The 13,803-nt window shown below is 44.9% G+C and overlaps 1 protein-coding gene across 15 annotated transcripts in view; it reads right to left on the reverse strand.

The window, feature by feature from the left end:
- The window catches only part of IFT88 (intraflagellar transport 88), a 41,782-nt gene that overhangs the window by 14,820 nt on the left and 13,159 nt on the right, over window positions 1–13,803 (reverse strand). For all 15 annotated transcript variants that reach the window (XR_015051702.1, XM_085857136.1, XM_085857137.1 and 12 more), the window contains 5 exons: window positions 12,065–12,135; window positions 10,312–10,398; window positions 9,968–10,067; window positions 7,729–7,815; window positions 7,434–7,620 (listed from right to left, as the gene is read on the reverse strand). Coding sequence is in view for 14 of the 15 variants with exons in the window: in XM_085857136.1 (XP_085713262.1) it covers window positions 7,434–7,620; window positions 7,729–7,815; window positions 9,968–10,067; window positions 10,312–10,398; window positions 12,065–12,135 (532 nt within the window). In the remaining variant the exon portion in view is untranslated. The remainder of the gene's footprint in view (window positions 1–7,433; window positions 7,621–7,728; window positions 7,816–9,967; window positions 10,068–10,311; window positions 10,399–12,064; window positions 12,136–13,803) is intronic.

A 13,803-nucleotide genomic window follows, 5' to 3' on the forward strand; every position in this document is an offset into this window, starting at 1 on the left:
ATGCACTGCAGCTTGATCTCTCCGACATCCTCCCCAGAATCCAGTCCATACAAGCACAGAAAAGTGAGGTGGCCAGTACACATCACTGACAAACTTCAGTAACAACTGGAAGTCAGAGATGGTATTACCACATCTCACAGCACTCTCAGTATCAGAGTACAATTCAGACATCAGATTGATCAGTTTTGGTGGCACCCCACAAAGAACAATAATCCTCCAGAGGGCATCCCGATTCACTGAATGAAACACTTTACAGAGATCAACATCAGCTGCAAGCAGCCCCTGCCAAAACTCTCGTCTGCGTTCGGTGAGGACCTGAAGAGCAAGGATACGGTCAAATCGTTGACCTCTTTGGTGTAAAGCCAGCTCTGGGCACTGATGCCCAAGCAGATGGTGGCGAACCCTATCAATAATTATCTGAGCAAAGACCTTGCCTGCCACTGAGAGCAGTGTCACCCCTCGGTAGTTGTTGCAATCCTAGCGATCACTTTTCCTTTCCAGAGAGGGACAACAAGGCCCCTCTTCCAGTCAGTTGAGATGATGCCTGTGTTCCAGGCAGAGCACAGAAATGCATGCAATGACACGAGTGCAGCATTTCCACCAGCCTTGAGAAGTTCAGCATGGATGCCACAGATCCCAGGAGTTTTACTCCCTTTCAACCGGTTCACCGCAACCTGTGTTTCCACAAGCGAAGCTGGATCACAGTTGACTGGAGGGTCAGCAATAGGGAGAGTAACACCCCTGACATCCAACTCAACAGCTGGTGGGTCAGCTTGGTACAACCGCTCAAAGTAACGGCCCAGCAGGCCTTCACTTCAGACTCCCCTGTCAAGAGCCCACCACCCTCTGCTATAAATGCAGTACACCAAGGGACGGGCTTGGACGAATGCAATGCACAAATTAAGCAGGATGAGAATCGCTTGACCACAGGTGATGCTCTACCCTCTCACAGATTCCTCGCACATAGGCCTCCTTGTCTGCCGTTAGCGCACGTACAGTTTTACACCTCAGCTCCCTGAACAGCTCAGCTCTGTCATTAAGCCTGGCTCTGCAACTGTGACTCTGGTCAATGGTATTCAGTATCCCTTGAGTGACAAAATTCTTCTTCGCCCTTCAGAGAGTTCCAAGACATCCTCTGGCAACATCAAGGATGGTGGTCTTGAAGGCACTCCACAACTCTTCAGGATTCCCCAACGCACTCATATCCCCCAAATCCCCACTCAGTCTGTTCGCAAACTCCTCAGCTACCCTCTCATCCTTAACCTTGCCAACATACAGCCTCGGTTGCGATAGTACCATTCTCCTGGATTTAAGCTGCAACAAGCCTGTGGTCAGTATTGAGGAACTGAGCATTCCAGTAGACCCTGCAGTTCTGGATCATCCTCCAGCGACCATCAATGAGCACATGGTCAATCTCCTTTGCCACATCACCAGCGTTGGAATTCCAAGTCCAGCAATGAGCCTGTGGGCGCTGAAACCATGAACCGACCACCCTAAGTCCATGACATCTTGCAAACTCAAGGAAATTAGTGTTATTCAGGTTCACAGTTCCAGACCCATGAGGACCAACACATGTCTCATAACCATCCCCATCAGTGCCAGTCAATGCATTGAAATCCCCCAATTTTAGAAGAGTATTTCGCCTTGGGCACTGATCAAGCACAGACTCGAGCGTGGCGTAGATTGCGTCCTTCATGGTGAGATCACTCGTCTCGGTCGGGGCATAGACAGAGACCAGGGAAACGACACCCAAGGAGTAATGAATCCTTTGTCTCATAATATGCTCGTTGAACCTCATTTATCATTGGACTCGGCTTATCGGACACAGCTACAGACCAATAGTACCAATTAAATGGTAGGTGCTTTGTACCAACAGCGTAAAATTTGTAAAATAGTAAAATAGTACCATAACCAATTCCAATTTTTTTTCTTGAATACCTTGTCAAGGCTTGTATGAGAGCTAGCACAACACACAGCAAGGGGGGAATGAGACAAGAGGGGCAGGAGTGGGAAGGACAAAACAGTGGGGAAGACATTAGGAGATCAGTGGAAGGGAGAGGGATGGGACGGGGAACATTGTGAATACAAAATGGACATTACAGGGACTTTCAGGAAGTTAAGCAGGGAATTTGAAGGAGGTGGGCTTGGGGTGGATTAACGGGGGTAGAAAAGATCAAGGATTTGGATGGGGGACGATAAGAGGTGGTGGTGAACAGCTGTTTTGAAGGCCTGGAGGGAAGAATGGGATTGAACAGAGTGAGGGAGTTAATTCCAAAGGTGGGGAAAAAAAGGAATAAAAGAGTGAAGGTGAGCAGTGATTCGCGATTTTGGTAGTTTTACCAGAAGGGGGTTGTTGGCGGGCCTCGAGCGCCCTGCGGAAATATGGTGGGGACAAATCGCAGACACAGCAGGGGGGGGCGAGGCTGGAGAGGAGATGGTAGAAGACAGAAAGACCACCAACCTGCCTGCAGTGAGAGAGTGAGAGGCCCAAAGACTCAGCCTCATCGTGGGAGATGCCAATGATCCGAAGTGCCTTGGTTTCCACGGCGTGAAGCCGAGAAAGGTGGGAGGCAGGAGCACCAGCCCAGAGGGGAGCGCAGTACTACATCAGGCTGCAGACGAAAGCTTTGTAAGTGTTCAGGAGCTCAGGTGGGCTGAGGAAGGACTTTGCACGATGGAGGATTCCCAGTCGGCAACTGGCTTTGGAGGTGAGGTTTGAAATGTGGATTTCCCAGGAAAGATCATGGCAGATCATGAGACCCAGAAGCATGAAAGAAAGGACTTCTTCCAGAGGATTGTTGAGAAAGTGGATTGGGGGCGGGGGGGGGGGGTTCTAAACGGTCCTTTTGGAGAGACATTGTGAGAGTGTGAGATTTGTCCGGATTGAAAGACATGGTCCACGTATTGGACCAGTTTGTGATTTTATCCAGATCTGCAGTGAGTGAAGAAGCTGCTGCATGCCGGTCTGAGGGATGACAGATGGTACGGCAGAAGGTGGAGTCATCAGCAAAGAGATAAAGAGGATTTTCCAGAGTCGGAGAGATCATTGATGAAAACCAGAAAAAGAACAGGGCCCAGAACGCTACCTTGAGGAACTCCAGCCTGGACAGGAAGAGGGGATGAAAGAACTCCATTTAAGGCCACACGTTGACTGCGACAGGAGAGGAAGTCTGCTTGATAAACCAGACAAAGACCACCAACCTGCCTGCAGTGAGAGAGTGAGAGGCCCAAAGACTCAGCCTCATCGTGGGAGATGCCAATGATCCGAAGTGCCTTGGTTTGCACAGCGTAAAGCCGAGAAAGGTGGGAGGCAGGAGGTTCATAGGGGAGAGCAGTACTCAATAGTACCAATAGTGACCAGACCAATAATAGGTATACCCACCCACCATGATCTCGCCACAATCCGGTCTGCAAAGCTCAGAGAGAGATTGAGAGAGCTGCAATAACGATGTCCAAATGCTTGAGGTCAGATGATAACAGACAGATGATCATCATCTCTTGGGGATAGGACATTCCGGCCACCCACCCGAAAGGACTGCCTCAGGTTAAACAAGGAAACCGCCGTCTGGCGGACGACACCTCAGCACCACCCCAACACACACTACCGCAATCCAACCCAGGAAGGTTACCCTGTGGTTTTCCTCCTGTCATCAAAGATTGGGGGTCCCAAGGGCTTTGCCCCAATCCCCTCACAGGTGAGCAACCTTTCGAAGGGCAGCTGCACAAGAAGTACTCCCACGGAGTGGGTTTTCAGATTTCTTTGTGCTTTTCCTATGTTTTGCAGAATAAAGGGTTTTCGGTGGCTGGAGTACAAATCCTGCCACCAACCTCCTGATAAAAAGTAACCCAACTGTAGGAGGACATCCGCAGACACAGTTGGCACGAGATATGGATGGTCGTTGGCTCACAAGGAGCTCCTCCACCCTCTCACAGGTTTTGTTTTTGATCTTGTTGGGTGTCCATATCCATACACTCTCCTCACCAGGAAACCTGGTGAGGGAGACGGCTTCATCTCCCACCATCTGACCATGAAACAAGTTAGTGCAGGTTTACATGGTACCTGCACCTGCAGCAAGTCACAGATCAAATCTGACCTGACCTGACAAAAAAATTGAGTGAAAACCGAAAAAGCAGAATTCTTGAACTGAGTGGTGTCCAGCATGACTCCAACCTTTATGAGGGAAGGAATGGAAGGGGAATGTATCCCACACAGAGCTGACCAGCTCCCACCAGGCTCTTGAGAATGGTGAGAAATGCTGGAGAATTTGGATCGTAGGTGAGCCTGACGTCGAGTCCTGGCTCGACACAGGACTGACACACACACAGTGGTTCCGAGCTATGTGGAGAGAATTCAGGTTACCATCAGTAGCTTTGCCTTCCAGAGGAGAATGAAAGTTGTTTTCTTGCGACGGCCTCACAACAATCATCAGTTTACTGGAGTCAAAATTTGGACATGAAGGTTGAATGCGGGATGAGATGAATGTGTGAAGAAAATAATTTACAAATTGAAATTCCAAAGTTGTAGAATAAATTCCAGGAGGAGACCTTGTTAGGAATTATTGAACCAGTCTTGACTGAAGAGAGTGGATTTTAGGCCATGCAGACCAATCAGCCTTACCAAATTGCCATACACACCCTTAACAATTGCCAAAGACATGCCCACCTTTACCAATATATGGTCAGAAGAGCTGAGAGAAGCTGAGGAGCAGGACAAGTTTGATATAATGAGGTCCAGTAATGAACGCTTGCCATTTGGGGAGATGTGCGTTTGAAAAGAAAGACTGAGGAAGTCCAGTCATGTCACAGAACAACTTATCTGCTCGGCCATGTGTTGAAGGATGCGAATCAACGACGAGTCAACTGGCATGGTGGCAATTCGGGTCTCCATGGAGAAGGAAGAGTGAACAGTGGTGAGCAGTGTGTAGATGTTTGCGGAGACAGTCGTGGAGTATTCAGAGTTTGGGGGATGATAAACCAGACAAAGAAACAATATGTTGTTACAGAGAGGCATACAAAGCTAAATGTACTCCTTGGAGTGGGGAGTACCACCAGTGAGGGACAGGGGCTGTGTCGAAGTCATGAACAAACAAACACACACAGCATTAACTGCATGCATTGAAATAATTTCTTCTTCATTTATTTTCTCCTTTATCATATTCATTCTCTGAGATGACGTTTTAGTCCCAATGGTTCCTGACCTGCAACACATGATTTTGAAGCAGTTGACTGACCTAAAAGCTTCCACCAACCATGTCCGATGGCAAGTGAAGGAAACAGCAGCTCAAAGCATGTTATAGCCTCCACCACCAAAAGTGGACTGAAGGTCATGTATTCAGCCCTGTTCGCCTGTTTGTGAGCAGGATTTCTCAAAACGTGATCGATGAATGCGGCTGAAATTTGATGGACAGGTTGGGGTGTGCAACAAGGACAAATTGATCAAATTTTGGTAAAGATCTGGATCCGAGAATTTTTTTAATTCTGTAAGTTATTCTTTACCATTGAGAGACGGGGCCAAAATTGATATATAGCACGATATCTCAAAACGTTGTGGACGGGTTACGACAAAACTTGGTGGTTGATTTGGTATGCGCTCTACCGAGTGCCGTTCTAGTTGATGTTGCGATGTAATGTGGACAATGCATGCTGCCCCTTTTGAGGACAAATCTGTGTTAATCACCTGTATTTATAAGTTTCTCTGTGAGAACACATTCAAACATAAATTATAATGGTAGAATCTCTGTCCCTCTTTTCCCTCTTTTCAGTTTACTCCTATATTCTCCAAGCACTTTTACCTTCATTTATCCCCACCCCCCCCCACCCATGACTCCATTTCGGCTTTTCTTTCCTTTTCCAGATTTTACTTTCACCCCTCCTCCCCCACCATTCTCTTGCAGGCCACTATGTATTTCTCTGACATTCACAGAACAAATTGCTGTGAACAGTGGGACCGGCGTCCTGAACGCTGAAAGAGTGTATGGTCATTTGGGAAAGAACAATTGAAGATCTGATGAGACTCTCATCAGGTTTATATATCGGACCTCAACATAAATCATGAGATTCTTGCTCGGGATGCCGATTTTGCAATCAAATTACAAATTTGATGTGTTGGTCAAGTATACAGTTCACCTCCTGACATGCAGGATTGGCAAGTACAGTAGACTAGGCATAAGTCGTCACCATCGGGACCAAGAAAAAAGTGACGACTTAGACATTTGACGACTTACGCGTATGCGAACATTTATGATGACTGTGGGGTGAAGGATGAAGTTGCGCATGGCCTGGACACGTACGTGTGAGAGGGCGCAACAATCTCTAAGCCGGCTATTGTACCGAAAGGGAAACACAATCCTTTGGGCATAGGTGGGGGTTCATTGGTTAGTTGGAAAGTGATCAAGCAAAGATGGAATTCATGAATCACTTTATCAAAAGTAAAGATAATGAACAACTGTAAGACAACTCATATACCATCGGTGATGGTATATGACCATCGACAAATGTGGAATGAATGGCTGTTAGAATTCATTCATTGGAATGAATGTAGAATGAGTTTTCATATGGAATGAAAAACTCGTATACCATCGACAAATTACATGACACACAGTCATCGTGATGACTACCACTCAATACCTATGTGTAAGTGAGTGTGGTGATGTACAAAACAAGCCAATATAAAACCATGATCGTACTTCAACACTAAGCTCGATCGATCCTTTACTCCTTCGCCAGAGACTGCATTGCGCAGCCTGTCTACCTCTTCAGATGCATGTGGGACGGCGCGCTGACTGAGCTGAACGCAGCGCAGTTATAAATAGCCCATGCATCACGATTCCATGAAATCGGGCTTCTCACGAGGCAGCAGTTCCGTGTGACGAGTTAGGCGTGGTAATTTACTTGAGTTTGCATTACGCAGGAACGGACAACATCTGACGACTTGGACGAAGTGACGACTTAGAGATGACGACTTACAGACTTTATTCAAAGTCTGTAAGTCGATTTAACATTTAATTAGATAAATTCGGGACTTTTTGATGCTGCCGACTTAGGCGAAGTGACGAGTTACACGCTGCCGACTTACGCCTAGTCTACTGTAATTCACAAATAGTAGCAATGCTACTTTTTTTTTTGTAGTTTTACAATATTGTTGCAGGTTACTTGTATTTACTGACAGCCTTTTGGAGTAGTGAGCTACTTTTCAGAAAGAAAAAAAAGAAAACAAAATATCGATTAATCAAAGAAAGGGAAAGCACAGTCAAAAAATAATTGTATCAAGTACGAATCCACCAATATTGCAACAAACAGGAAAGGAGAGGATATGCACATATATATATATATATATATATATATATATATATATATATATATATATATATATATATATATATATATATTATATATAAACACAAATGAGACATTTCCATCCTCCTCAAACAGACCCAGGTTGTAGAGAGCATTGGTGCAGCTCGAGTCATTACGCAGAGCCTCGCTGAAAAACTCTGCAGCACGTGCAGCATCCCCGCCAATCATCAGGCAGCTACCCTTGTTTACGAGCGCCATTGGGTTGTACCGATCAGTATTCATAGCTGTGTCTGCATATCGCTCCGCCGATGTCAGGTCATTACGCTAAGGGCAAAATGCATGATGACCAACTTTTACATTTTGTGGTTAGTAATCCTGGCTGGAAAATTAACACCAGCCTCAGCCTTCCTCCTCTCACGTGCTTACTCGTACCAAGAAGTAAAAGAAGGAAAGATTTGTAGCTGCCACACTCTTTACTCGTGTGTCCTTCTTCTCGATTGACTTCAAGATCTCCACTGCCTGGAAGAGAAGTGAAACCAGCGTGATCTTCCTGGTGCATATCATATAATAATAATAATAATAATAATAATAATAATAATAATAATAATAATAATAAAAACTCAAACTGGGAGACAGCAATGCTGTCAGCTTCCAAGCAGTCTGAATCTGCCAACCACGTGGAGCCCCATTCATACGTTTTCTGGGAAAATGGAGCCCAAATCCATCATCAGCAGAAAAGAAAATACGTAAAGCATGTTACTTTTTGTGGCCTCATCAGCATCAGTGGGCCAAACTAATTACAACAATGTACGTATGTCAAATTCGAGTGTTTTGTGATTATGTAGCATATTTGACCAATCACAAGCTTCTAAAGTTTTTAGAGTGGAAACTTCAAACTCACACTTCAATAGCACCTAGGGATGCTTAAGCAGTCTGACAAATTTCATGGTAATCAGTTTGGTAGTTCTGGAGAAGACGATAGTTTTATGTCAGGGACAAAATCCAAGATGGCCGGAAATGCAGGACAAAATTCAAAAAAAAATATTCCATTCGGATCAAGTTCCAAGGGTGTGTTATAAACATGCGCAGATTGGCATAGCCAACTGAGTTGTTTCAAAAGTCTTTCATAAACATCAGAGGAACAATAACAATAATCCTAAAAAGAACAAATGGCTTCCCACCTGTCAGCCTAATAATAATAATAATAATCATTAATAATGACTTCACTCACAAAGAACTTCAATGCATGAGACCATCAGGCCCATCAAAGCCTGTGAAATGGTTGTTTGTCCATTCTCTATCCTTCTAAATGCTAAGCACCAAGCAAGAAAGCAGCACATACCATTTTTAAGTCCCCAGTACAACTCGGCCAAGGTTCGAATCACTGACCTGCCAGACTCAGAGCGGATGCTCTAACCGTTACGCTACCATCTGGCTTGTACTAAAAACACATTTTAAATGTTTGAGTTGGTGGAATTTTTATTTTGTTTTGTTTGAAGGTCAATGAAAGGGTAGCAGTGGATATATACAGATATACATATTAATCAACATCATTTGAGGAACGAATCGTTTTGACAGTACCAAATACAACACAATCGGTGTTACATCAATCAAACGCATCAACATTGAATACAATACCAAAAACAATTATCTTGTACTACAATGCATGATGTCAACAATGCCTTTATTGTTTAAAAAATAATAATAAAGAAGGAAGTAAATTTGATTGTGAAACGTGTTCAACTCTCATGGTTTGTTTTCTTTTTTTTTGCACAAGTCTCTTTTCACCAAATGAACACAACTAGCGCAGAGTCGATGGCACACCATCGCAAATACTCACACTTCCCACCCAAAGCATCATTAAAAGATGGCGTCGAGTTCCACCAGGAATTACCCAACAACAAATTGAGATATATTCCCCCTGTTTTGACCCCCAAATCCCCACCCCCTGGGGTCAAATCCAAAACAGACAGACAGACAAACCAGGGGTGAAATAAAAAAAAAATCGTGACGTTTCATGCGTCCCCCAATGTTGATTGCATATACAAAGTTTCCATAAATATGTTTTAAAATGTGCCCGTAATTGCATTTTTTGGTATTTGACCTTTTGATCCTGCCCCGGTGGGAGGGGCTAAAATGTTTGCTCTCAGCTTCTTACCAGGTTGTGATCATAACTACCAAGTTCGGTGAGTTTCCACACGACTGTTTAAGAGGAGTCAGCATGACGGACGGACAGACAGCGACAGAGCCAATTCAAATATCCTCCCATTTTTTTCTATTTTTGTCATAAAACGTGGAGATGATGATGATTCCTGTTTATTGATAAACTATATTTTCAGTTTTAGCCACCAATGACATCATAACCCACAAAAGCTATCTTTAGAGAGTTTTACTCAATAACAGAGGGTCAGTTGTGTCTCATACATTTATCAACGTTTAGTATCTCGGTGACAGATTAAATTATTGTCAAATAATGTCACAGTAAACCGACCTTAACTCTTCCAGATTATCAAGATAGATCAAGTAATACAAGTTAACATGTCAGGTGGAAACGCGTCCAACCCAACCCGAAATTCACCATTGGACACCTCAATGGCACTCCTAGTTACAAGCTATTGCTGTTTCTTTCACAGTCTAATCCACGAAAAGCTCAGCTGATGGTGCTACAAACCTGCTCACAGTCTCCCTGCTTCAGGATCGCCACAGCCTTGTTGATCTCCAGGTCATTGACAAGCTCAATGTATTGAGAACCTCTCAGCATCTCAACACACCTGCACAAAGCAACATTTCGGCAAGAATGCAAAGGGAGTTATCTATGTATTATGCACATAAAAAAAGGCAGCCAGAAAGGTAATGGTGGGAGATGAGTGTTTTCGGAAAGTGAAGAAAACAAGGAAGATGTGCGACTACAATCTGGGTCACTGTATGACAGTCACGTGACTCTTGATGCATCGTATGAGAATCATGAGACCAAGTAGATTTCTCCCTAATCTCCTTGGTGTGTTCGGCATTTACCAGTCGTAGCCATCAGCCAATGATGATCCGATTGCTGGTGCAATAAGCCTTGCAGCTGTGACGATGAAGCGCTCAGCCATTGCTCGTCTGCAATGCACAACCCATACCCAGGACAATACTACAAATCACGCAAATCATGTTGTGGACAGAAGTGAAGCCGAATGATAAATCATCGAGAGAGAGAGATCATAGAATACCTGACCTTGCGCAATCTTGAGAAAAATGACACGAGAAGGGTCTTTTAAACTCCTGCTTTGTATTTCCGAGCACAATCTATATTTCCTACGAGCCGCCATTTTGTCTGAATCTGGGTATTCTCCAATGCTGAGAGCATGAGCAACAAATTTGATTGGTCAAGATGGCGTAAAATGGTGAAATATTTTGTCCAAGTATTGCAAAGCTGCAGGGTTTTTTTGAAGTGACAATAAGGTAATTTGTGTTCTACATTGTTCAAGTACATAATTAAATTTAAATAAAATAGGGGTTTTGGAGGCTGTAGCGGGGGGGGGGGACTTTTTCAGAAATTTACGGCCGTTGATGCAGCGTCTTGTACACCACCTTATTTAACACATCTATCTATATTCCAGCAATGTGTGTGTGTCTGTTTGTGACCGCTGTTTCTCGACAACCGCTGGTCCGATCTAATTGAAACTTGCCAGGTATATTGCTGGGGACCTGAGGATGTGCCTTTTCAAGGTTTGATATTAATCGGACAGGTGCTTCCCAAGTTATGGCCATTTATTTACCCACCAATGACAGGACATGTTGCTGCGTAGGCGTGGCCGATGCGCCATTAAGTTACAAATGACAGGACACGTTGCTGCGTAGGCATGGCTGTTGGGGAAGAGATCCTCAGCCGCGTTCCCCATGACGGGTTACAACGTACAGACTTCCGGATAGTGATGACTTACTGTATTTTAATAATGTCTCGATTTCTTATGCGCATTTATAGATAAACACAATGCCCCAATCCAGTCGTCGTTTACGAGAGCGAAGGAACGGCCTGTGTGTTTGCTTGAAAGTTTTTTTTTTTTGGTTTGCACGTACAGCCACGCGAGAGCGAAGGAATGGCCTGTGTGGTTGTTGTTTCTGGCACGTGGTTTGAAAGTTTTTTTTTTGTCTTTTTTTTGCACGTACGGCCACACGTACTAGTTACATTAATTTTTTATTCCTGTTGATGTCCTTTATGATGTCCCTAAAAAATAAGTTTAGTGTTTGGAATTATTTTCAAATTTGTTTGATGACCAAACAAGAAGAGTAAACCCCCCCCCCCCAAAAAAAAAAACATTTCCTTACTCCTCATTGCAATGCGTGCTCGAGATGGCATTCCGCACAGTTTACCAAATTCAGAGACAAAGTACTGCTAAACAGCAGGTTTGTGCACCGATTCGTGTTCTCCAGTGTTCAAAATATAAAATTCAATTGAAATCAAGTAGTACCTCAACCATCGTCTGACGTCTGCAGACAGACAGAGAGCCAAAGTGAAGAAATTTCTTAACCTCGTCTTTTGCTTCACTCGCGCAGGGTAATATAATAAAAGAACCTTGTGGTGTTTTGAACATCTCAAAAAAGGAATACAAAGGGTTACACCATGCCAGCAAAATACCTGGTGACACCATGCCGTCAAAACGCTCGGTCCTACCGTGCCAGTATACTCAGTCTTACCACGCCAGAAACCTTGGTGTTACTAAGCCAGCAAACCTGTGGTGGAGTATAGTTTATAAAGGACCGGTTAATGTCTTGATTTACTTGCCTGGCACGCTCCCTCTGGCGCATCCGATCATTCTTGATTGCATCCATTATCAGATTCAATTGAGAATCATCCTGTTACACAAGCATTCCCGAAATTATGAAACTGCAGCTGGGTTGGGATCACATGAACACAAAAAAGGGGTTAAGGTTTCAGAAGTTAACAGGATTACACCCTCCCCCCTCCCACCCCTCCTCCACCCCCCCAAAAAAACTCGTTCGGGTGCAACACATCTATAGTACTTCTCCTCTCCTCTTTCCCTTTATAAGGGGTCAGATGGCATCAAGATTCTGCCCTGCCTTGACCACGATACTCCTCCACCCCCCGCTGTCCTCAGCCAAATACCTCCACTCTCCAACCACCCCTATCTTACTGATATGTCCATCCTCACACAATCCTCCCATCTCATTTCACCCAGCATTTCACCAACATCCCCATCAGCTCATCTGCACACCAATCAACTCTCAGTTCATCCATCCTCCTTCTATCCACCTCTTCACTTCCGCAATCCTCCTGACCAGGTTGTTCTTGCAAACCTGCAGCCTCAGTTGTCGTCTCCGTCAGTACCACCGTCTCCAAGCCGTAAGGGGAGGTCAATATTACACAGGACATCAGAACCTTCCCTTTCAATTTCCTTGACATCTTTCTGTCTGCCATTACTCCCTCCACCCTCCACCACACATTGGCACCCACCTGAATCCTTCTACGCACCCGTCTCAGACTTACCATCCCCGGTCACTGTTCCCTCCAGATACTCAAACCTATTTCCCTGTCTGATCTCCTTCCCCTCTGACTTGATATTAATTTATTTTCTCTGCTGCCCGACCCACATCATATCGGTCTTCTCCATACTCATCTTCAGCCTTTATTTCTCAAATGCATCCTTCCACTCATTCAGTGCTTCCTGCATCTCCCACCCACTCTCCACCACAACAGCCAGATTGTCCACGTACAGTATCCTCCCCATACTACCAGTCAAGCTCACCTTCCTGATTACCAACTCCATCACCATAATAAACATGAATGGGCTGAGAGTGCTTCCCTGCCTCAGACCAATGTTCACGCTGTACTTCTCAGACATCCCAGGACCAAACAAAACTCTTTCCCTTGTTCCCTTGTGCATCCCTTCCACCAATCTAACTTCTGGTTCTGACACTCCCATCCCTCTAAGTGTCGCCACCACCATCTCTCTCAGGACAGTGTCGTAGGCCTTCTCCAGGTCCATGCCATCTCACCTTGCACTTCCAACCTCTTTTCCACCAGCTGTCTCAGTGCAAACATCCCATCCATCATCCTCCTACCCTTTCTAAATCCCCGCTGCTCTTCTCCAATCTCCATCTCCACACTCTTCCTTATCCTCCCATCCAAAATCCTCTCCAGCACCTTCATGACATGTCTAAGGAGTGCAATGCCCCTGTACTTCCCTGGATGTCAACCGTCTCCTTTCCCCTTCCATATCGGCACAATTAGACCTGTCCTCCGATCCTCCGGAATTGAACCCTCTCTTACATACATTCAACAGCCTCTTCATCCAACTGACTCCGACTTCTCCTGCTGCAATTATCATTTCTGCGCACACCTCATCAATGCCTGGTGCTCTTCTCTTCCTCATCCTCTTCAATGCTGTCCACACTTCCTCCTCTGTGATCTCTACCAAATCCACTTTCCCCTCTGCATAACACGGCAGTTCCAGATCGCCGTTGCTTCCTTCCCAAGGTCAACAGTTCTTCGAAATACCCTCC

The sequence above is a fragment of the Eptatretus burgeri genome, chromosome 15, assembly GCF_056783735.1.
Source record: "Eptatretus burgeri isolate ZD-2024b chromosome 15, Ebu_testis_v1, whole genome shotgun sequence".
NCBI lineage: Eukaryota > Metazoa > Chordata > Myxini > Myxiniformes > Myxinidae > Eptatretus > Eptatretus burgeri.